Source organism: Tiliqua scincoides, chromosome 4 (genome assembly GCF_035046505.1).
Source record: "Tiliqua scincoides isolate rTilSci1 chromosome 4, rTilSci1.hap2, whole genome shotgun sequence".
NCBI lineage: Eukaryota > Metazoa > Chordata > Lepidosauria > Squamata > Scincidae > Tiliqua > Tiliqua scincoides.
The window spans coordinates 72,428,644-72,453,817 of record NC_089824.1 but is presented as its reverse complement, the minus strand read 5'-3'; the positions used below and the strand labels follow the sequence as shown (position 1 = coordinate 72,453,817).

General features: G+C 44.7%; 1 protein-coding gene across 1 annotated transcript in view; it reads right to left on the bottom strand.

Moving 5' to 3' along the window:
• Positions 1-1,638: 1,638 nt before the first annotated feature.
• The window catches only part of DCDC2 (doublecortin domain containing 2), a 60,444-nt gene continuing 36,908 nt past the window's right edge, over positions 1,639-25,174 (bottom strand). Inside the window, exons 9-11 of the mRNA XM_066626041.1 lie at positions 16,652-16,752; positions 2,878-3,192; positions 1,639-1,725 (exon numbers count right to left, since the gene is read on the bottom strand). Coding sequence (XP_066482138.1) covers positions 1,639-1,725; positions 2,878-3,192; positions 16,652-16,752 — 503 coding nt within the window. The remainder of the gene's footprint in view (positions 1,726-2,877; positions 3,193-16,651; positions 16,753-25,174) is intronic.

Here is a 25,174-nt window from a genome sequence, read left to right as displayed (position 1 = left end):
CTGCTGCAGAAGCAAGTTTTGGTATGCACAGGACACACTCCTTTCTAGTGTGAGCCTAAATACAATGATGCTAATTTTTAGCATTATTTTCTATATTCAAAAAATTTTAGAGAGACTTAGCAGTTTGTATGGTTATCCATATTACTGTATCTAGTTGCTGATGAGTGGGGAGACCTGGGCTCCAAAGTCTTTGCCAGCTGTCTCCACCCTCCGCTCCATCCTGTTTTGCCCCTCTCTGTCCCCATTCTCTTACCCATCACCACTCTCCACCACTGTGTTTCATCCCTCCTGCTTTGCAAACCCAGAACAAACAGGAGAATTGTGCCAAAAACATTTTGAGTGAAATCCAAAGGACATCTTCTTGAAAAATAAGATCTCCTGAAGTCAGTGGGACTTACTACCAAGAAGATGCACATAGGGTGGGACTATTCAAGTACACTAACTACGTAATGGAACTCTTTGTATTATAGAGGACTCATTCCTATCCTTCCCTTCCCCCCTCCGCAGCCAACGCAACCACACCAAAAGCAAGTGAGCTGTATCCAGTGGTGGTGGTGGTGGATCGGCTGATATCAGGGGGAAAGGGGAAATATCTCCCCTTATCCCCCATCAGCCTTTCATTCCACAATGGGTCACATCAGGTCTGTTGAGAAGAAAGAGGCAGGGAGAGTTCTGATGCAAGCCATCAGTACTGGATCCACTCTGTCCTGCAGTCACCAGAGCCCCTGTTGTTCCTCCCCTCCCTGCTCTGTTTCACCCCCTCCCTGACCACCCCCACCCCTTTGCTGCCTTACCTGCTCTGGCATGCACAGTAGGTACTGGTAACAGCCATGGAGTGGCAGAGCCCCCAAAATAGTTCCCAATGGAGAATCCTGAAGAGGATTGAGCTGTGAAACAACCAACTGCTGTGGTAGAGGTCCCTCATCTTGTGGCCACATTCTGTTACCACAATCCAGCAATCTGTTCCAGGCACAGAAGCTCTAGTTCGCACATGATGCTCACCTGCCTGCAATGAATTTCCCATACATTTCAATGGGGAGAGAGCCAATCTGCATGTACATTCCTTTGAAATGAATGGAACAATTCAGGCATGAAAGAGTCCCATGTATGCAGCAGAAGTTGCCAGGGCTCTGGATCAAGGCTTTCTTCTGTACTGTAGTACAAATAAGAAACTGGCTTTTATTCCTAGAAGATCCTAGAAAGAAGCTACAGCTCATATTCATAGTGATTTATTCAGCTATAAAAATATTACAGGTTTTCCATTGAAAAATCACAAAAATATTCTTTAACTTTTCTAAACCAATCTTGCAGTCTAACCATCTGTTTTGTGTGCATACATGGGGACTAGTTCAATATTCAATATTCTGTAATAAGAATATTTATTAAAATAACACCTATGTTTCTGCTTAAAATTCACATCAGGGAAAGACCAAATTTTGAGACTATAATTAAATCTTCTCTTAATAAGCAGTCATTTAATTAGCTAAGTACTGGATACCACATTATCACTTTGGGGCTCAACAGGTGGAGTTCCACCATATTGTCACATTATAAATTAATCAAGCAGAGAAAAAGATGCTTTGCATAACAAATATAAAATCCTTCATTTTCTGCTAACCTATGTCCTTTAAAATATGCCTATGCTACTGCTGCACACTCATTGTTTTGTTTTTCACTTTCCTGTGGACTGGTGATGGTGACTCTTGGAGCTGAAGGTCTATCGGTCTAGAGGGAAAAAGACAAATGTCATGTCAGAAAGATATTTTTGCTTTTGTGTGCATGTACATGTGATAAAACCAACAAATCAAAGTGACACATCAAGCCAAACATACTAATCATATTTTGTGGCCTGTCATCTTGAATGCCAGATGCAAGGAAGTGGCAACAAAATACAGATATCCTGTTGTCTGAAGATGCATTTGGTGGGCCACTGTGAGATACAGGAAGTTGAACTAGATGGGCCCTTAGCCTGATCCAGCAGGGTTTTTCTTATGTTCTCCAGACAGGCGGCAGAACCAGAAAGCTTACTGAACCTGGAAGGCTGCCATACATGGCTGATGGGCAGAGTTTGGTTTGGTTGGTCAAAAGGTGTGCAGAAAAAGCAACCATCCCACATGTGACTAATCAATAACAGAATTACTCCTGCTATGTATGAACAAATATTTTAAAATTTAACTAAGTAATAGGTGTAAACAAGTCAGTATTCCTGATTATCCTGCACAAATAAGGGGGATTTCCCTTTAAAATGCAGAAATAAAGTGATGGAGACAACTGGAACACAACATTAGTGATATGACAATAAAACAAAAACCCTACCCTTGCCTAACTATTGTGTCTGAGAGCAGACTCACATAAGCAGCTTCAGGTTCTTCAACTACAGTATGCATATCACTCTCTGTTTCTGATGGAATCCATAATGGCAGCTGTCAGTGAAACAGCGTCAGTCTCCTGGTGGTTGAGATGAGAATTTTTTTGGTGGAGACAGCACACAGTGCTCACCAAATTGTGGTTTGGTCAGTGCATTTTTTGTTGATTTCACAAGATAACCATGCACTAGAGTGGGAAGAATGAATGGTCTCTGAGACTGCAACAACACTACAGTCAGTTCTCATACAATGCAGAATACGAGGTCAAAGTTCACAGAGGATTGTCATCTAGCAGAGTGAAGGTTGGCAATGTTCTCACAATACAGCAGACAATGTGAGAGCATCCTCACTGGGATCCTCAAAGAGAAATAGCTTATGTAACTGTTCTCATATAAATGAGATTAGGGAAAATGGAAAAAGACAAACAGATTTGCTCCAAAGGGCTGCCAATAGATCTATTGCTAAAACAGATTGGAAGTATTATCATAACAAAAGAGCAAAGACATGTTACCTGAGTTTGATCATCAATACCTTCTTTTGTTTCTTCTTCATGACCATTCTGATCCATTTCCTCACCATTTTCTTCATTTGTTCCTCCCTGTGCATGACTTGGCTCACCCTGAGCTGCTTGGTCTTCTTCTTCTTCTTCTTCTTCTTCTTCTTCTTCTCCTTCTTCTTCTTCCATTTCATGACCATTTCCATTGATGGCCTCCCCAGTTTCTTCACTGTGATCAGCCTCCCCATTCACTGCTGCATATTCTTCTTGATGCTGAACCTTGTGAGCTGCTTCTGTATTTTCTTCTTCATCCACAGTTTCTGCTGGACGCTTTCAAAAGGAAAAAACAAATTGCATCATCAAACTGGATAAACTATTTTATGTATAACTATACTATCAGGACCAGTTAAATGAGTGGGAAAGTACATATACTGTATAATATTAAACTATGTACACTACAGTATTATGAATTAAATATTAAGGTTTGCATGATAATGTCATTTCACAGAAAATCCCACCTCTGGTTATGACCCATATTATAACTATGAGATTAATGGTTGAGGATTGTGTGTGAATATGTATATTATGTGGCCCAATCCTATCCAAGCCTTACGCTAGGCTAGACCTTGTGATCAGCCAGCATAAAGCTGGTGCTACAAATACTTTGTCATTTTGTGGCTTGCTAACAATGGGATGGGAGCTAATAAACTGGCAAACCCCATGCTGGCAGTGGCGAGCTGCAGAACCTGCACTGTTGCAGACAGGTCAGCAGTAGGGGTGGTTTGGGATGGATTAGCATGGGGATCAGATCAGGCCAGGGGTGGTTGGCAGTGGATTTCAGTGGCAGCCAAGCACACTGGATCTTATCCCCCCTTTCCGAACCCAGACCTAGATTTAAGCAAGCCAAAGAGCTGGCATATGGTCTGAGCAGACCCATAGGGGATCAGACAGCCTCTGGGAAAGTAAGTACTGTCTGGTCCCTGACTGGCCCAAAGCACGCTGCAGAGGCAGAGAGCCCAATTCTATCCAACTTTCCAGTGCCGGTGCAGCCATGCCAATGGGGCATGCACTGTATCCTGTGGTGGGGAGGTAATCACAGAGGCCTCCTCAAGGTATGGGAACATTTGTTCCTTTACCCTGGGGCTGCATTGTGGCTGCACCGGTGCTGGAAACATGGATAGGATTGGGCCCTGAATCAGCAGGCCAAGGATTGAGCCCTTATCCAAATACATTCTTTATTTCAGGAAGATGGCAGCAAAACAAAACAAAAAAACACACACAACTTTACTGATTCTGAGACAAAGGGACACACATGTTGCACTAACTAGCCACATAAACACTGGCTGAAATCATTACTGTGTGAAACAGCTTGCCTAAGGATTATCTGAAATGTGTCAACAGAGATTGCCTAAGGATGTGTCATGCAGGATCCACACAGCAGAAGGCTCTACAAATAACAGCCATTATAAAATTATCTATACTCCCCCCCCCCTTATCCTTCTTCTGTGACCTCCCTTGAATCAATGCAGAACATAGGCCTCTCAGGACAGCTACCTGATCTCTCCTTCTTTATAAAGCAATATGGTATGGATATACATGAACACACACACGCACTCACAAGGAAGCTGTTTTATCTGCCTACCTCATGACTGATTTAATTTGTCAATTACCACTTAGGGTGTAATCCTACCCTGCGCTGGAACAGGCAAGCCAGGAGGCTTGCGCTGTATCCAGCACAGGATAGGGGCCAAAAGTGGCTCAGCCAGAGGTAAGGGGAAAGTTTTCCCTTTACCTTTGGTCAAGGCGCCCTTGCTCCTATGGGTCTCCTTGGACCTGCGCCACCTCTTGAGGTGGCACAAGTCTGAGGAGAGTGGAGCGGCTTCAACCTGCTCCAATCTCCCAGGGAACAGGGATTCCATAACTGCTGGATCCCAGCCCGGCCTCCTGTTCCCCCCACCCACCCCCGGTGCTGCCCACTGCCAACCAGGAATGCCCCCCTCCCACTTTCTCCCCGCCCCCTCCCTGCCTACCTCAGAGTCTTGCATCAGCCCAGCCAGGTCGACACAAGGCTCGGTGCCTCCTGAGGAGGTGCAAACGTGCCTTATGGCATGTTTGCGACCCTCCTGGACTGGCACAAGGGACTTGCACCAGCCCAAGTGAAGGGCAGGATTGTGCCCTTAATGCATCACATCTGCATATTCCTTCCAAAACAGAAGCATCATCTTAAAAGTAACTCCAAGGACAGTGGAAAGAAGAGGTACTGCTACCACCATGACTAAAATCCTGGAGAAGGTTATGCAACTTAAATATCATTGGAATCAGTAGTTCTTGGGACCATATGACTTGAGGTAACATGTTTCTGGCACTACAGCCCTAAACACATTTCCTCGGAGTTAAGCTCCATCAAAACTGATAGACGGAGGAGAAACAAGGATGGTGTTGATGCCCTCTTCTCTTTTTCTATCCTGCTGATCTGAGGCATATAGTTCTGAGGCATATTCTGAGCAGAATACAGATTACTGCCTACCACCATCATTCTTTTCTCCCCTTCTCATGAGACCAGGACCCAGATTCCCAAAAGCGTTACAAAACATAATGTGAATTATAAGCCCTGGGCTGACCATGTGTTCATAACACTGGGCATATAGTGTGGGAGGCAAAGTAAGAACACAATTTGCTTGAAAAATGGCTACAAAGTGCAATATGAGAACAATAGACAAGTCATTTCAAGGTGAATAATTGTGTTCAGACACACTTCACCACGGCACAAACAGCTCTGCCATCATAGTACTGGATAGTATCACTGAAGTTATTCTGAAACTTATTTACTTCCTACTTTCCACTCTGATTCATGTACAGGTTTTCTTTCCCCAGAAACAAACAATTAACAGCATGCCTACTGAAAAGTAAATTCCATTATGTTCAATGGGACTTACTCGCTGGAAAGTGCATATAAGATTGCAGCCTGACTGATAGCCAAAACCAGCTCAGATTTTGCCCACATTTATGACAGACTGCAGTTTCTGAAAGTAATCCATGCCCCAAAATCCAAAAAACCAGCTTTGTTTTAATCACTGTCTAAAATATCTGCTGAAAAGCAGCTATGGATATAAAACACATATTGATCCTTTCTACTAGACATAAGAAACATGCATATTACGTATCACCATTCAAAATAGGCAAAAGGTGGGAAAGGACAACATCTGAACAGACACAAACAGCAGGTGATGAAAACAACTTGAGGGACCACTCAACGCTGAAGCAATGAGCACCTCTTAAATGCAACTGCTATTTCCCAGCAAATAAGGTCTGGCAAATCTCCCAAATGCATTCCACAATGGGGAAAAAAATCCCAAAACAGTTTGTTCCCTAATCAGTTAGGGTTGCTAAGTGACAGTGGAGCACCTGCCAACTGTGTTGTTTATGAAAACTCAACACTTCAAACATGAAAAAATCATTAGCCCTGAACTGGACTCTTGTCACACAATAACATTATCTGTTTTCAACATAAACATATTTATACTGAAATATCTTTGAGACCGTTTGCTTTAATCCCATTCCTCCGCATATTTTGTATTTGTTATTTAATATATTTACTGTATTCACGTAAAAGATTTTTATCTCGTCTTTGCCCCTAAGGGTGTTCAAGGAGGTTTACAATAAAGGTAAGTAAAAACAGCAAAACAATACAAAGAATTAGCAACAAAATGACAAAAAATACAAAATATTTTGATTGCAGAAGTTAAATGTTTTATTTAAAAGACATCAATTACTAAGTGATTTTATTCATTAAGCTTCACCAACAGCCCCCCCCAATACAGCCCCCTGACCAACTAACAAGCCCCCACCAATGCAGCCACTCCAACAGAGCATGTGCTGTCTTGGGGGGGGGGCGTATGATTGGAAAGTTCTCCTCGTGATAAGTGAACTTTTGTTCACTTACCCCAGGGAAAGCCTCCACCACTGCCATGGGACTCCTTGGATCTATGCCTGATGTTTAGCAGGCATAAGTTCAAGCCGTGTAATTACAGTGGTAAGGGAGATGGGCAGGGTTAGGATACTGGCACACGAGTGCCACCTGTACCGACCTGGTCCATCTTCCTCTCTACCCTGCTTGGGAACCCTCTTGCTCCTCCCTTCCCCGCCCCCACCATCATCACACCCACCTTTGTGGGTCCAGGGGCAGGCCTCCTGCGTGGCTGCTGATTGCCATTGATTCAAAATGGCCACCAGCAGCACACTGTACATGCCACCAAAAGCCATTTTACGACAGCAGAACTCTGTTCCGCTGTTGTATAGCCCTGCATATGCTAACCAAATCTGATAAGGCAGGACCATAAGATCTGAATAGGTTTTCAGAGGTTTCAGTGTGTATTAACGATCCATTAGATGTGGCTTATAAAAAGACAGGAATATTATAATTATGTTACCAACACAAGCAAAGGTTCAGCTGCACTGGCGGCAGCCTTGAGTAGGCAAAGGCACAAAGTTCCGTAAGGCAGGACTCCAAGCAGTAGCTTCGTTCTACAAGTTTGTACCTCTGCTGGAGTGTGGGCCATTCTGCAGCAGGCCAGCCAAATCCAGCATTACTGGGATATCATTAATTCCACTGAACCCCAAGCACCACTCACCTCTCTTTTTATCTAGTAATACATGGCTGGAAGCCTGTGGATTAGCTTATTTTACCCCAATTAGACATTATGGAAAACCTCCGCGCAAAGCTTTGGGAAGTGCTTTATATGCTCAAGCAGCAAAACCCATTTCTATGTATAGTCTCTGGGGTACAAATAATTCTCCTCTAATTGCCAAATTCAGTTAGGAATCAGATTCAGGGATCTGACAAATGCAGATTGGTGAGGAAGCCATTAATAGGCATTAAACATGAATGTATTACTTTTGCACAAGGATCCACAGACAGGGTCATTTTCAGGAGTGATGCCTTTAAAGGACGTAATTTAAATCAAGGAGTATTTCTGAGAGCTGCTTGTTAAATGTTAATCCATGCAGACACTTTTACTTTTGCATCTAGAAGCAAGAGAAGGCGGGTGCCTGTTCTCTGAAGAAATACAGTTTAGCGCATGTTTAGTATATGTTTAGCATATGATCCCACATCATCAACAAGTGAAGGAAAGATATGGTTGTCGTAGTAATTATAATGAGCTGTCATCACAGGGAGGCTACCTAACAATGGACTTCCTTCACACGTCAGATCACTAGCTACAAAGTGTTAACGAAAATACCTTACTGACAAGCTTGCACATTCAGGGAGTGGGATTTTGCAAAGGGTTTTGCCAGTCCTCTGGTAAAGGGAGCTGCCCTGATTACTGACTGAGACATTACATCACCCTGCCACATATTTGCATGATTTTACTCTGCCATAATGAGAGATAAAAGCATAATTATCAACAAAGGAGCCTGACTATTATGTGTCTAGTCGTGAACCACTCCATGCAAGACTTGCTTCACTTTGCAAAGGTTACTGGAATTCAGATGGCTTATAAAGGAGTGTGACGAGTTTGCCATGGATAGCTAGCAGCAGATCACTGGCTCTGCTTGCCCCAGCGAGGATGCCCGTTTCCCTCACTTGACCTTGGCAATTCTGCCAAGGTTCCTACTTTACCAATTGAGTCTCATGAGCAACTTTCCCACACCCAGCCAGCAACATAGAAAACCCATTTGGGAATAAAAGTTATTTATTTTAAGAAGTAGTTAGTACATCAGGAGCTGTGCCACTCCCTGCCTAGACAGTGATCAATCCAAGGATATGATCTGGGAAACAGTATCGCTGCAGTTAAGAATATAACAAAGCTATCTGGTCTACTCTACTTAGATTCTACCCTACATTACCAAGGTCTTACATGGTATGGTCTGATGTCCAAGGAGTACAGCCTTCGGCGGTTTATGTCTGATGCAGAAGCACAGCTCACTGAGGACCAGCTGATTTTTATAGCCATTCTCTCCTAGACCCCCAAGAGGGATCTAAACCAATCGGCGTTCTTACCAATTTTGCAGACTTGTGTCACCCCACAGCCCAGCACCCAATCTTTTCCCTGACACATTCCACAGGGAGCTGGCTCTCCACCAAACTGGATGCACCTGAGAATGTAATTCGCACTCAGTTGCTATCTCCTTCCCAAGACCAGGGTGACTCACCTATTTCCCCCTTCTGTTCTACCCTCTTAACACTTCAAAGCTTAACCCTTCTCTAGCATTTCCACATTACAGATACCAGAACTTTTGCTTATACATAAAACTATTACAATAACATAAGCAAGGATGTAACACAGTCATGTCAAAATGATACCGTTTCTTGATGTTAAGATCAAAGCATTCCTGATACTGACTTCACTTTCCCAGCATCCTTTATAGTTCATTCTTCTTCACGAGAATCTAAAATGTATTTGATTCCCCAATTATAGCAATTGTCACAAGGAGTTAAATATGGAAAAACAGTATCAGAACACACTGGGAAAACCAGTCCTAGCAGCACTGTTGTTGGAGATGCTCTTTACACTCTCACATAATACCAGAACCAGGGGACATCCACTAAAATTGAGTGTTGGGCGGGTTAGGACAGACAAAAGAAAATATTTCTTTACTCAGCGCGTGGTCGGTCTGTGGAACTCCTTGCCACAGGATGTGGTGCTGGCGTCTAACCTAGACGCCTTTAAAAGGGGATTGGACGAGTTTCTGGAGGAAAAATCCATTATGGGGTACAAGCCATGATGAGTATGCGCAACCTCCTGATTTTAGGAATGGGTTAAGTCAGAATGCCAGATGTAGGGGAGGGCACCAGGATGAGGTCTCTTGTTATCTGGTGTGCTCCCTGGGGCATTTGGTGGGCCGCTGTGAGATACAGGAAGCTGGACTAGATGGGCCTATGGCCTGATCCAGTGGGGCTGTTCTTATGTTCTTATGTTTATGTTCATATGTTGCTGCGAGTTTACAGTGAACTTACAGCAATTCTACATCTTCTTCATCCGTTAATCCGTTTCCCTTGCATTATTCTCCTGACCTAAGCTTCACACACACCCCAGTTATTATTTACCTCACTGGGGAAAACATATAGGTACTCAAATGTAGCAGGGTCAGGTGGCAATTTAGACTGGGAAAATGGCACTCCAGTCTAATGCAGGAGGTTCCTATGACTGTTTTTCTTATGGAAACATCACATGAGTGATGCAACTTGCCTAGTCTGGTCCTGACTCTCAAGTATATATAGGTTTATTAGACATGCAATGCTCCACTTGCCTTTCATAGTGTTGAATGAACTGTCCCTGAACAAACAACTGAATGGCAAACTATGCTGTCGCCCATTCCCCCTTCTTCCACAGCCCTTTGCACTGGCATCTTTCTAGTACTGCTGCCTAGTAAAGAGAACGAAGAGAGAGAGAGAGAGAGAGAGAGAATGCATAGGTTGGGAGGCCTACCTCTCTGCTTCAGCATCCAGAAATGCCACTGCTATGCCTCCTTCACCTCCTCTAGTGGCTGGTAGAGGGAATGCTGGAAGTCCAGCATTAGAGGAAATGGTTGACAGTGGCAGCAATGCTGGACACTGGAGGGGGGGGAGAGTTAAGTGAAGTGGGCAGGGATCCAGGGGCCATTCTTCCTGTTACTCCGATCAACACCAAATCAACAAGATCATAAGAAATGAGCTTGGAGACTGAGGGAAGGAGAACAAAATCATACAGTACATGTCAGGCAATGGCAAAACAGAAACACCCAGGGGTATCCCTTTAAAGAGCTTGGAGGAGAATGAAGAGCATGCAGGAGGGGCTATGGCAGTAAAGAATATAATGGCCCAATCCTATTGCAAGCCAGCCTGTGTGATGCAAGGATGCTGATACAGCCTTCACTGAATCTAGCAAGCTGGCTGGGGACCAGGCTGGCCAGGAGAGATAAGTGAAGCAAAATTTTACTGACCTCCACTGCTGCTCCCTGGTCCCCTTTGGGCGTACTCAGATATACACCAGCTACTTGTATGGCATATATCTGAGCCACCATAGCAGGCATGTCCAGTCTGGAACAGGGGCTCCCGATTTTGCTGATGCCACTGTTGCCAAGATCTACCCCATCAAACCCTCAAACTACTCTGAATCAGACCAATCTGGCCCCGACATTACTTCATGCCCTGATACTGAGAAGGAATGATACCTTCCTGCAAGAGGGCTTCTTGAAATTTTTTGTTCAGTTGATTTCATGTGCAGTATTCAATTCCTTTAAAATGTTCAAAAAATCTGAACACAGTAATCTAAAGTTGAAAAATATTTGCATTCAGAATATTCAGAATGCAAAGCAAAGAAATTTTCTCTCAATTCAGTGCTGGTTTGTACTTACTGTAATTCAAATCATATCCATCCAAGTATATTTATACATAAACTTGCTTTTGCTTGCATATGTTGCTGCATTATTCAAAGCACAGCAGTGATTAATTCAATAAGGAGTAATAAAATCTAGTAATGAGAGAATGCAATAGAGATATTCATAATGCCAGCAACTCAGTGGGAAACTCAGGGGCTTGAGATCCTTTCCTGATGGATAATTTTAGTACATTAGCCCAGGGGTGTCCAAAGTTTTTAGCAGGAGGGCCACATCAGCTCTGACACTGTGTTGGGGGCCAGGGAAAAAAAGAATTAATTTATATTTAAAATTTGAATAAATTTACATAAGTTTACATAAATGAATATATTAAAGATGAACTTATATAAACGAATGAAGGTCTCGCAATAGCTCAAGGCCTATAAAAGGCCTTGCACAAAGCAAGGCTGGCCTTTCCTTTGCTGCCTCTACTGCATCACAGACATGAAACAGCAAGCAGTGGAGGGAGCCCTCATCACACAGCTCACACGAGAGGTCAAACAGTCGCCCTCAATCTGAGAGAAGTTGCGTTGGGCCAGTGCGGGATTCAACAAATCTCCAGAGGGCCAGAGGCTCATTGGAGACTGGGGGCTCCCTGAGGGCCGCATTGAGAGGCCTGGAGGGCCGCAAGTGGCCCCCGGGCCAGGGTTTGGGCACCCTTGCATTAGCCAATTAAACAGTTTATTGATAACAAGAACAAAACTCTTATCTCTCTAAGGGAAGAACAGAGAAGAAAAAGGAAGATATCATCCTGAGCCAGAAGAGGAAGAAGCGACAACTTTATGACAAACTTCCAGTTTCTATAGCTAATGAGAGCAGGGACTTTGATTACAAAAATTCTGGCCTGCCTGCCATGAGGGTATTGGTGGGGGATGGGAATATCAAGGGTATAGACCAGGGGTCGGCAACCTGCTACTCTAGAGCCGCATGTGGCTCTTTCAGCTGTCTGCTGCGGCTCCTCCAGGTGAAAGTTGCAAAGAGGGTGACAGGAGGCACCTGTGCTGGGAGGGCAGGCTGCTTCCCTCTGCCCCCTGAGCTCACTGCCCTCCTCTCCCTTCACCCCCACCTGCCTCGCATTGGTTTCCCTTTTCAATTTTGCCCGCTCTGCAGGCTTAAGGTTCCTGTTTTTCCCTCCCCCAACTCTCCAGCAGGCTCAGCCAATCAGCATCCAGCAGGCTCCTGGCGTTTTCAGTTGGAATGGTTCAGGGCCCTTCACTGGCTGACCACCAGCCAATCCTGAGCCTCCCTCCTCCTCAGCCATTGGGAGCCCTTGCAGCCCGACTTTCTCTGAGCAAGTCCCCACTCAGTGCAAGGAGAGGCTTTTCCTCCACAGCAGAGGAGACATCCTGTGTGTCTACTTAGTAGTAAGCCCCATTACAGCAGATGAAGCTTGCTCCCAGGAAAGGGTGCCTGGGATTGCAGCTGTGGAGCCTGCTCCTATGCCTGTCTACTCAGTTGTAAGCCCCATTACAGAGGATGACGCTTACTCCCAGGAAAGGGTGCCTGGGATGGCAGCCTTGGCACCTGCTCCTACATGTGTCTACTCAGTTGTAAGCCCCATTACAGAGGATGAAGCTTACTCCCAGGAAAGGGTGCCTGGGATGGCAGCCTTGAAGCCTGCTCAAGGCCAAGAGCAAGGACGGGTGAGTGGGAGCCTGCGCAGGTCTGTTTGAGAGTAAGCCCAGATGTAGTCCCTGGGCTACTCCCAGGAAGGTGTGGAGGGCTGTATCCTCAGCCTCCTCCTATGCAGTTCTACTCACAAGTAAGCCCTGCTGTAGTCAGTGGGGCTTCCTCCCAGGAAGATGTGGAGGGCTGCAACCTCAGCCCCCTCCTATGCAGGTCTACTCACAAGTAGTCAGTGAGACTTCCTCCCAGGAAAGTGTGGAGAGGACTGTAGCCTGAGAGCTCCAGCTAACTTGTCTGCTCAGAAGTCCCATTATAGCCAATGGGGCTTACTCCAAGGATAGTGTGGAGAGGGTTGCAGCCTGAGGGAGGGTGGGCGGGCTGAAGCTGGCCTGTGGCTGCTCCCCCCCTTCTTCTTTTCCCCACCTCTGGAGTCTGTGTCCTTCCTTCCTTCCAGCAGGGTGCCTCTGGAAGGTGGGGGGAGTTATTTAGTATCCATGTAAGATAAGCAGATGTCATAACCACCATATGTATTGGAATCCTGGAAGATCTGGTGAGGAGGTAGATGTGGTGTCAGCAGTGGCCCCTTTAAGGGTAAGGCCTGGGCATCCAGCAGAGTGTGCTGCACAGCTGCAGCCACTTGAAGGCAATAGGGCCCTCAGGGATATAAGGAGCACCTGAGGAAGGGGGTGTGGGTTGTAGAAGGAGTGCAGGTTGGAGGTAGGAGACGAGATGGGCTGGGCTGGGCTACGCTACTCTGACTGATTTGACTGACTTACTTTGGAATCTGATCTTGGACTGTGACTTGGCTTATTGACTTTGGACTCTGCCCTGGATACTCTGACTGACTTTGTGACTAATGAACTGCTGGAGACACTGGAGTTTGAAGTATGGCTGCTGTGCCCAAGACCTGCTGATGACCCAAGGTCTGTTGTAGTGGTGGGAGGCTGCTGGCAGGAGGGAGGACCTCTGCAGGTTGAACAGGTGAGCTACCCTGGAGGTGGGGTCCAGCAGGACTGCAGGGCAGTACCAGGGTCATTTGTTGGGGGAAAGAAGGGGAGCTAATTTGCTTAAAGTGGGCATAATTTTCCAGGCAGAGAATGGCCTTGGAATCAGGCAAAACACCATAGAGGACCAGGTGTCTGAAAACACAGGACAAGAATGTATGACAAAACTAACTAAAAGCTACAAGGGGGGGCTACATTATAAAAATGGGACCTATAAGAGCATAAAGGTGAAAAAAACTATATATGCAGTATTATCTTCATTTTAGATGTCAAAAGGGTTTTGTGGCTCCTGAGGTTTTTTCCCTCTGGAAAATGGGTCCAAATGGCTCTTTGAATGTTTAAGGTTGCCGACCCCTGGTATAGACATAGGACTGACACAGATGGATCCTGTGGCATTCTCCATTCCTCTTGGAGGTTATCTGAACACTATTCCAGTGTCAGTCTAGGCAGAGTGCCCAAGGTGGCAGCCAGCTGTCTTAAGAGAGACCACACTACCCACTTACCCGTATCTTCTTATCAGCATTGCAAAACTGCCCGTAGTTTCCCTGTTGTTCTCAGCAGAAAGGGATGCATCTTTGTAAGTGATACTACTCCAGTCTGAGATGCTAAACCGATATACAGATTGAGCCTATTTATCAGCAGATTTTATATCCACTGATCTGGCTCAATGTGGGTTCCCTGGACCCATGTTTAGCCAAACTTGGACCAACCTGAACTGCCTCCACTGCACTCTGGTCACCTCTGGAGGGCTTTCGTGAGGGCCCTGTGGCCTCTGGGGGCTCCAGAATGGCCGTTTCAGGCCAAAAAACATCACTTCTGGTTTCCTGAGGGAAAACTGGAAGTGACATTTTCCAGCCTGAAATGTGTGTGGCCTCTGTGGGTTTCAAAAAGCCCTCTAGAGGATTTGGAGGGTTTAAAGGGATGAAACTGCAGATTTTGTTATCCATGGGTTTTGGTATCTGCGGGGGTGGGGGTTCCCTGAGAATGGATCTCTCACGGATACCAAGGCCCCAGCTGTAGTTCAGTCTCCATGCAAAGTGGTTGCCTCGCATCTCTTCCCTGCAGTGAAAATCTGTGATCTTCCCCTATTTTTCCTCTGTTTTGGATCTTCCTAGCACCTCAGAGGTGTCTGTAATGCTTCATCATCCCAAGGTAGCCACTGAGTCTTCCAGATGCAGTAGCCATTGTGGCTTTGTTGTTGACTGTTTGAACATTTTCTTATTTCTCAACAGACCAGTAAACAACTTGGCTTTGAGACTGGCCACTGAACCACTGGATTTCCAAGAGCCCTCCCAGTACCCATCCCACAGGTAAGACCTGGTTAATACCCACAGGCTATAAAAAGCAGAATCACACATATCTTTTTGTACCATTGCATAGGTTCAACATCAGAAACATCTGATGTTTCTTAGGGGCTTCCCTTGCTGCAAGTGTGGGTGCCAGAAACAGGATGCTGAACAGCATGAGTAAGCATGGCTGGAACCAGTGGCACCCTTGGCAATCTATGCCACTCCCCCTTTTTCCCTTTACTAATTGACAGAGGCCTTGTTTTTATGTCTTGCATTATTTCCTCCACCCTTCTGATTTTTCAACCTTGTTTAGCTTTTACAGTTTACTTACCTGGTCTCATTTCACTCAGGAGTGAGTGTGTTGTCACATCTAACAGACTTCCCACATTCTGCTACTGGTTGGTTTTAAGAGAACTCCCAGATCATGGGGTCTTCTATTAACATGAGAAGGAGGTTTTCCCAAGGGGATCTCTTTCTGTCTGAGCTTTCAAACTTGTGGGTGGTGGCAGCAAAGACTTCCTTTGCCAAGCCAGTGGTTCTCACACTTTTAGCACCAGAATGCACTTTTTAGAATGAGAATCTATCAGGACACACCGGAAGTGATGTCACGACAGGAAATGCCATCATCAAGCAAGAAAATTTTTAACAATTCTAGGCAATCCTATCCACACATACTCAAGAGGAAGCCCCATTGACTATCATTGTTAAAAGCTTATACAAAGTAGCCTGTTAAAAGTATAGATCTGTAACATTTCCCCAAATGCAGTCACATACCATGGGAGCATAAAGTCTAATAAATTAAAAATAAAATATTGAAATGAATGGGGACCCACTTGAAATTGGTTCACGACCCACCTAGTGGGTCCCAACCCACCGTTTGAGAACCACTGACCCAAGCCAATCTCCTAGTAAAAGGAATGCAGCAAAGAGCAAGGAGTGGCGGGCAAGTTGCTAACTTCTAGATGCCACACACCATCTTGCACTCTGTCTTCCCTTGCAGTTCCATAGAGCTGCTAGTTTGAAAACTTTCACATGCCGTTCATCATAAAAAACCTAAAGCTACAGAACCTCCAGTGACCCAATTTCAGTTGTCAAAAAGTACCCCCCCCCCAGGCTCAAGATACCGAGAAAGAACAAGAAACAGACTGATAATCTCATTTACTGATTATTAGGCAAACAAAACCTGGACAGGCTACTTCAAGCTGCCATTTGAAATTAATTAACTAGATAGAATAAGTGACTTTGCCCTTCTCTAATGTCACCATCAAGAAATAATTCCTCTAGGTCTTTGCTCCAACTAATCATGTTTCTCTATGTCCTCCCACTTATGATATGAGTAATTACTTGTGAGTTACTGCTTTAGACCAGTGGGACTACGGTTTCAATGCCTTCTCTTCCTGGACTTCTGCACATTCCTTTTCAGATCTATAGATGCATATGCATTGAGGGAAGAGAAAACCAAGAAACAGCTCATTTTCAAAATTAACCATTTTTACAAAATGTGTAGATTACCTGGTCGACTGGGACCTCAGTTTGAGTTTCTTCATCCTCCTGCACTTCCACAGCCCCTCGTGTTTCAGATCGCTTTTTGCCAGCCTTGAAAACACCCTCATCTGAAAGAAGAGTCCAATTGTGACACTGTGTGGTAAAACAGGTGAACTGCATCCAAGGATAGTCTGAAAATTGTCAAATTCGATTTTTCGGCTTGCAATCCTATATACACCATTTCCTGGGAGTAAGCCCCACTGAACACAGTGGAACTTAGTTACAGGTAGACATGCATAAGATTGCATTATCATTCACATGGTGGGCATACCTCAAGGTATTTGGCATACCACATAAGGTACGTGGCATAAGGTACCACATACCACAAAAGGTATGTGGCATACCTTATGCCCACTGGGTTTTTGTTTTTCTTTTAATAAGTTCATCAGTATTTTCCATGAAAAGAGAAGAAAAATAACTTAGGCTACAATCCTAGACATATTTACTGCAGAGAACTCCCCAGCTGTCATAGTTGGACTTACATCAGAGTAAACATGTCTAGGATCAAACTGTTAATCTGGTTACTCTTCCAAATTCCACTAGATCAATTTTAAGTTTGAAAGCATACGTCTCAAACTCAGATATTTATACATGAAACATAACAAATATCTTTTAAACTTAATTTTATTTACCGTAGCTACTCGCCTATAAGTCGACCCCACAGATAAGTTGAGGGCAGGTTTTGAGCCAACAATCATGGAATTTTCTATGACCCTAGGATAAGTTGGGGGTTAAACTTAGGGTGGTGTCTGAGTATAGTTTTGTCTGATTTTACCCTAGGCCAGATCCTGAAAAATAACCTACCACTAATTGTTACCTAAGAACTGTAGTCTCTAATTTATTAAAAACACAGTAAAAGATCATAAGATACATTTTTATTCTTTTTTAAATTCTGGCCTTCACCACCTTTTTGGAAACACTATCAGAGTAAGTGCACTATAAACGACATACCAGTAAAACAGTGGTTCCCAACTTGGTATTCACATACTCCCAGGGACACTCAACAGGACCTTTAGGGGTACTTGAAAAAGAATGGCAGAAAAAGGCAGGCCATGCTCCAGAATGCCTTGCAAGGCAGGAATGCCTTGCAAGGACCAGCAAGGCAGGAAGGAAGGGAGCTAGTTGGCTGTGAAAGCCCCACCAATAGCTAGTTTTTGGTCATCAATTCATCTATGAACCAGTGATTGAAAACCAGCACAGTAAAAAAGCTGAAACATAATATGGAAAGTGATCAATCACCCAGAATTTCTCAGCACACTTCTGGTGCAAAACAGTGCAAAGGCAGAGTCTTCTCTTCTTCAAACAGATGAAAAGAGAAAATATGTGATGAATACATGAAGTCTGGGCTTTCATATGGGGAAGATGAAGGCTTGTATTATTACAAACATTTTGCTAATATGAAGGGTGCAATTTATGGAAATGGGCTGCCAAGGGATATGCAAGTGCAAAAGGTTGGGAACCACTGCAGGAGATCCATGAATCAAATCCACCTTTAAGGTGTCTGGTGTGTTAAGCCAGAAGTTCTACATACAACATATAACTGAGAGTGTATAATTCACAGCAGAGATGAGATATTTGCAACCCTTTTTACTCAGAAGTAGACCCACTGCTTTCCATGGGTGTTCTTCTTAAGTAAGGGTGCACTGAATTGTAGCCTGGGAAGGAGGGTCCCATCCTGGCGTTTCCAAAAACAGACCTGCTTTGCAAGCATTTGCAAAGCAGAACCAGGCTGCAGCAGAAGGAAGGAGAATAAAAGGTTAACTTTGGCTGGAATGCCACTGGAAAGTAACTATAGCAACTAAGGAGGGTGTGCCTGATCTGAGAACAGCTCAGCTGAGAACCAAAACTGTTCAGAGTTGAAAGGCTCTGCCCTCTGATTGACTGGGAGGTCAGTGGAAGTGTTCCCCTGGGGGCTGGGGATAAGAATAGGCCCTCAGTTTGGCTGTACTTGTCATAAGAAGTGACTAAACAGGAAAACTGATCCCAAACCTCCACTGCCTTGTGCCTACATCCAGTTACGGAAAAGGCTTCAGGAATCAAACTCAAGGCAAAATCCGGAGCCGGAGTCCCTGAGGCAGTTCACGGCTGTATACAGTCATGCTTTGGCAACTCCTGAGACACTGCTGGAACCAACCGTACTGGCTTCTGCCTTTCCATTGGACCATTTCAGCGACGTGGAGAGGGGGGATTTGCTGCATGGGAAACAGTCCATATCTACTTTACCCAGGCTTTGCGCACTGGAGAGGACATTCTGTTCCAGAACCACTATTCAGAGCGCGATACCATAGTCTTCCGAGACTGAAGGATGCCAACACAAAAGGCAAAGTGATAACTGGAGCTTGATTACTTGGCAAAAATTTCACGTACTATACGTGAGTATCTACAGTAATTTTTAATTTAAGATCAATAGGAAAATTCTCCCTGGTGTCAAATAAAGATATTAATCAGATACTGGTAAGTCCTTTCCCCAACAAAGCCTTATACAATAGATCTCCTTCTGCATAGATAATAACTGGCAAATTGTGATATCTACCCTAATCATTGAAAGGAAACTGTCACTAAATTACCAAAAAACAGCAGTTTGGACTTCAAATAAAAATCCATTTCAGAGGTAAAGGAAAAATAAGAAAAAAAGGTTATAATATTTAATTTTTAAATATTTTTATTAATTTAAATTGACATTAAAATGCAGAAGAATGTTTTGCAACATATATACTGAAAGCATTTGGCTAAGGAATAAAATTTTCAAAGTATATGTAGCAGAGAAGGTGAAAAAGAATGAATGAGTTCAACAGGAATGACGTGGCTGTTGGACTAACCCAAGTTTAGACAGGAAAGGAGGAAACAAATGTTCATGTTTATTTGTTTCAGGGTTTTTTGCCCTGCCTTTACACCCCACTTAGGGAAGGAGGCAGTCCCTCAAAGGAGGTGGTTTATCAATTCTGCCTGCCTCTTGCTTTTTGAGCTTCACATAGAAAAGATACATGCCATCTATCAGCAATTAAAGTGTCTTAGATGCATCTAAAAGCCATTTTAAACAAACTTTTAAATTGCATGTCATGCACTGCTAACTTTTGAATCAGAAATGGTTGAATTTTCGATGTTATACATGCAGTGAAAGGAACATACACTGCAATTCTATGCACACTTACTTGCAAGTAAGTATGATTGAACATAATGGGCCTTACTTTTGCATAAACACGCTTAGACTTACACAAAAAAACAAGATGTACAACTGCTAAGCTCATGTAGATTGATCTTTGCATCGCCAAGTAAGACAGCAATTTTCAACCTTTTTCATCTCACAGCACTCTGACAAGGTGCTAAAATTGTCAAGGCATCAGTTTTTTGACCATTGCCAAGGCACACCATGCTAGTAGGAGACTCAAATCCCCCAACTGCACCTGCGGCACACCTGTGGACCACCTGCAGCACACCAGTGTGCTATGCACAGTGGTTGAAAATCGCTGTAGTAAAGAGTCCTGCAAAGGAAGAATGTGTATCACATGACTTCCTAAGCTAAATTTTGAAAAGTTGGTGGAGTGTTGCATCTAGGAGACTAAGGGCCCAATTCTAGCACCATTGTAGCCTCAATACAGCCCTGACATAAGGAAGCAAATGTTCCCTTCCCTTGTGGAGGCCTCTGTAAGTGCCTCCCCACTGCAGGATGCAGCATGTACCTCATTGGCAAGGATGCATCAGTACTTGAACGTTGTATAGGACTGGGCCCTAAATAGCCTGCCTAATCCAGCTCAGTATTTTCATGAAGCTTGACAGAAACTTTTTGGTACATTTGATAAACAAGAAAATTACACAACTGTATTAAACAGTAACTGAGTTATAAATTCAAATAACTAATAAGAAATCAATATACTTTAAATAATTAAGCACAGGCAATTTATGTTTCTTGCATAAGCTCCTTTCCTAGGCAGCACTAAGGATAAAAAATTTATTGCAACACAAATGATAGTATTATGCATAACCATTTAATGCATTTCAAATTTGAAGCTGATTGAAGTTCAGCATTAGGGAGAAAATAATCATGGTAATAACAGCCCGCCCTGAATATTTTATGGAAATCAGGGGCATTTATGGAGCTGCGAGCTCTGTACATGGGTATGGGACTTAATGCAACTACAAAAACATTTCCAGAGTAATTTACCAGTTTCTGCCTCGTGAAGTAAAAATATATTGTTCATTAAATTCAGCAGATACCTAAAAGGGATGGAAAACATATAGGATTGTTTTCCAGTTTTTGCCAAAAACTATGAAACTACTATAGGAATCATTGTACAGGGGGCCCCCATACCCGCATATTCCATATCTGTGGTTTCAAGAATCTGTGGATCAGATACGCACCCCCCCCCCACTCGCCACCGGAGGGTGGGATCCATCCTTCTGTATCCGTGGATTCAGCTATCTGCAGGGGGTTCCAGAAAGGAACCCCAGGGATACAGGGGGCACACCTGTATAAAATAATGTATTACACATGCACAGTGCAGTTTTGTGTACAAAAGGCAGCGCTGCTATGGCTCTGGAGGAAAGCATGAGGAGATGCACATCCTGTGAAACAAAGCAACATCCATTTACTAGGACATTGATACGATAGAAGCAAAACAAAAACGGATTATAGGGAAGCAGGCTGTCCTTTAAACCTCCCTTCCTGATAACAGTTGATCCAGCCTTGAGATAAATGGGCACAGCCTCACATGCAGAGGATTGAACTGAATATATGGCACTTAACACAGTAGCATCCAGCTTCTAAATTGCAATAATCAAGTCCCATGCTTGTTTGTTCAGAAGTAAGTAAGGTGGGGAGGGGTGGAATGCAGTGGGGAAGGGAAAGATAGGGGCAAGGCACATGGGGGCAGGGAGGGGAGGAAACAGAATGGAAGGGAGCAGAATGGTGGCTGTAAGGGGTCAGTATCAGTGGCAACAGTGCTGCCTATAACCTCTCCTCCTGCCAAGCCTCTATCCACTTTCCCTGGTTCACACAGGTCCTCTGGCACTCAGCCTCTTGGGGTGTGCCATCTCTGATTGGGAAGCATAATGTGAGTCCACCTTTACAAGGAGATGATGACAGTGCTGTTGTCACGCTTAAGTAACTACCAGCTGATGCTATCAGATCAAAAAGTTGGAAAAATTGAGAGAGACACGGGAAAATAATCCTTTCAGTTTGCTACAAGATTGTCCACTCCTGGTATGATAGGGCCCGATCTGAGCAGAGAATCATGTGCTGGGTGCCTAAAGGTCCGGGTGATGGCACCAGACTTTTAGGTTGAGGCAGTTTTCGAGACTTGCATAAGACATCTCTCAAGGAGCCTCAGACACAGCCGGGAGGAGGTGTTTCTGCATGCTGGGTACTCCTCCCAAGCCTTGGCTCTTCAGTAAAATCACTGGCTGCTGCCTGCTTGGGATCAGAACCTCTCCCAAACTGAGCCTCCTCACTGGCCATAACTGTGGGTTTAAATACAGTCAGTCATCTCAACGACCCTGTCCCTTCCTCTCTCTCACCCAGCTCCAGAGGTGCTTCCCCTTCCTCTCTCCTCCCTGCCCCATTATCCCCATTGCCTCCAGTTCCACAGATGGCTTCTCCAGGCCCTGCTGCTGCAGCTCACCTCCTGGCATGATACCATAGTGAAGACGACCCACTTGGTGCAACCCCAAGTCCCTCCGTGGCTTGGAGCTGCTGCTGCACTTCTAGCGGTGCCTGGAAAGGCTCACCGCTGCATGCTTTGCACTGGTCAAGCTGATGGCAGACCCACCCTACTATGTACAAGCTGAGGTGCTGCTGGCATGTTGGCTCAGCTTTCCCATGGGGGCAGGAGCCCAGTGATGACAACACGGGACCAGTGGTCCGGGAGGCATGTGGGGTAAGGCTGGACAAGCCCAGATAAACTTGAAGGAGCCCAAGTGATGGCAGTAGCACCAGCAGCCTCATCCTGTACACATTTGCTCCCTAAGCCCGTTGGACTACCTCTCCCCAGATTGTGACCCCACAAATGAGGCTTTGCAACCCCTGATATTCTATATATAGAATATCCAAGATATAAAATTCCCATGTTCTCTCATACAATCTAGCATTTTTGAGAAAATTATCGCTGTTTTATATCCTGATTTTAGTTTTATTATTTTACTATGCATGGATTCATTCTTCTCAAAACCTGGCGTTTAGATGTACCTCAGTACCTCAGTGCCTAGGTAACCACAAGGGATCTGTTTTCAGATCCCCTGCAGATACCAAAAACCACGCACTTTCTGAAGCCCACAGAGGTTCACTCCGGGGGACCTGCATTGAACCAAATCCGAAAAAATAAAATCTATGGATAAACAGACTCAACCTGCATAATGCATATTAATGCAGAATTTTGACAAACACCTCCGCTACAAGTCATGTGTATAAGGATGGAACCGCATTTTGGATTTATTAATATTCATTTCAAAAGCAAGAAATCTAAACTGTATGGCATGAAATATGAACTGCTTCTCTCACGTGACTTAACAATGGCTCGGAGAGAAAAATTCATGCAGAAACTGCTGTGAAAACCAAAGCAATGGGGATATGTTCAGGTTTTTAAGATTATTGATGTGCTCATATAGATTTCAATTTGGGAATGTAATGTATGATAGCCTTTGGTCCTCCAAGTGCTTTTCCAGGTGGCCCACTCCACCAAAATATATTCATCACTGACTTTGCAGTATACAAAGTATACTGGATCTAAAGTATACATGCCAGGATCAAAGCAAATTCAAGCAAGAAGCTAAGCAGATAGTTTATGCCCAAGCAATTACAGACTGAATCCCAAGTCAAATGAAGACTGAGAAAAATCTGTTTACTACTAAGGGTTAGGTTCTGTGCACTTAAGTCTATAAACACAAGAGTTGAATTATGGCTATGCTCAAAGCTGATGTCATTAATAGAAGAAAAACTCCACTATGGAGGGCAAGAATGCATTATCCTTTGTTCAATTTAAATAGATGCCTTACCATTTTATGGTGAATAAAATAAACTTTAGTAAAGGAAAAGAATACAATACTTCACAAAGGGCACAATCCCAACCAGATCTACTCAGAAGTAAGTCCTATTCTGTTCAATGGGGCTTACTCATAGGAAAGTGTGTTTAGGATTGCAGCCAAAGACATTCTTAGAATAAAAGACAGGGATGACAGACCCTCTTATCAAACAGCTTTTTTTCCCCTGTGATATCCATCCCTTGGGCAGAGCCAAAGGGTGGAGCCTTATCTGATAAGGGGCAGTGGTTGGCTGGCTTACCCCAGCACTGAAGGAGACAAGGAGCTGCGAAAATGGGTTTTTGGATGTGGTTTACTTCGGTTAACACTTTTACCAAAAGTGCCCTGTCAGGGCAGCAGGGGAGCATAGCCCTTGCTTTCCCGATAGCAAAGTGGCACGGGAGCGTAGGGAAATAGCACAGGAAGCAGGCGATCCCAAACAGAGCCAAAGAAGCAGGCACAGGCTTGTTTGTTGCAGAAGCATGTATTGGTAAAAGGAGCAGGCAGAACAGTAGACAGTCACACGGTCCAGAAGTCAGGGATACAGCAGGTCACAGTCACGAGAAGGCAGTCCAAAATCAGTACACAAACCAGCAGCACGGCACACAGAAACTCCACCACAACAACCCACACCTTGGTGTCTGTGCTTGCCCCATATATACCGGGGCCAGCCAATCAGAGTAGGGCGACCTCATAGTCACAAGACAGTCTTGTGACCCACTCTGATTGGCTGTCCAGTGGTGCATTGCACCACTCCACCATAGCCTACTTGACTATGCTCACATCCTCCCAGGTCAGATGGCTCCCACCTAACACAGGTGCATCTGATTGCTAATCACATACATGTACAGTGCTGCTGTTCCTTTGTTTACATTTCACACGGGGACTGGACATCAAGGCCCCTCCTGCCACATCCTGGCTTCCAACAATTCAGGGCCTGGGATGCCAAAGGCCTGACAACATTCATGAGCTCCTGTTATGTCACAGGCCCCTTAGCCGCAATGTCTCTTTAACACGATTGGTGGCATAGCCTCTGCAAGCCACTGTCAGAGGTGGGTGTTTCAGAAGCCTTGGCCCACAAGCTGGAGGGTCACATCCTTGTCACAGGTAAGTATGCTGGAGTCCACTGCATGGTGGTTGCAGGGTTCCTCTGGGACCCTGGGAGGTCTCTAGCAAAGTCCGGAAAGCGTTCTCCAGCAGAGTGTATGGCTACGCCCTCTGTCTCCTCTCTCTCAGGTAGCTGGGGGTCAGGCTAGAGGACCTCAAGGCGGACCAGGCTCTGTCTGGCTTCCTACCTTCCCCCAGTGGATAGGTGCCTGAGGCAAGGGGGTCAGGCCCTCCGCGCACCTAGCTGAACCCAGCACCTAGAAAGAGCTGCTCTGGGGGGGGGGGTGTCTGTGACACTGCGGCTGTTGCTACTGCTGTTGAGGCGGCTAACTTGGCAGCTGAGGCGGCTGCCTTGGCTGGGCTCTCCCAGCC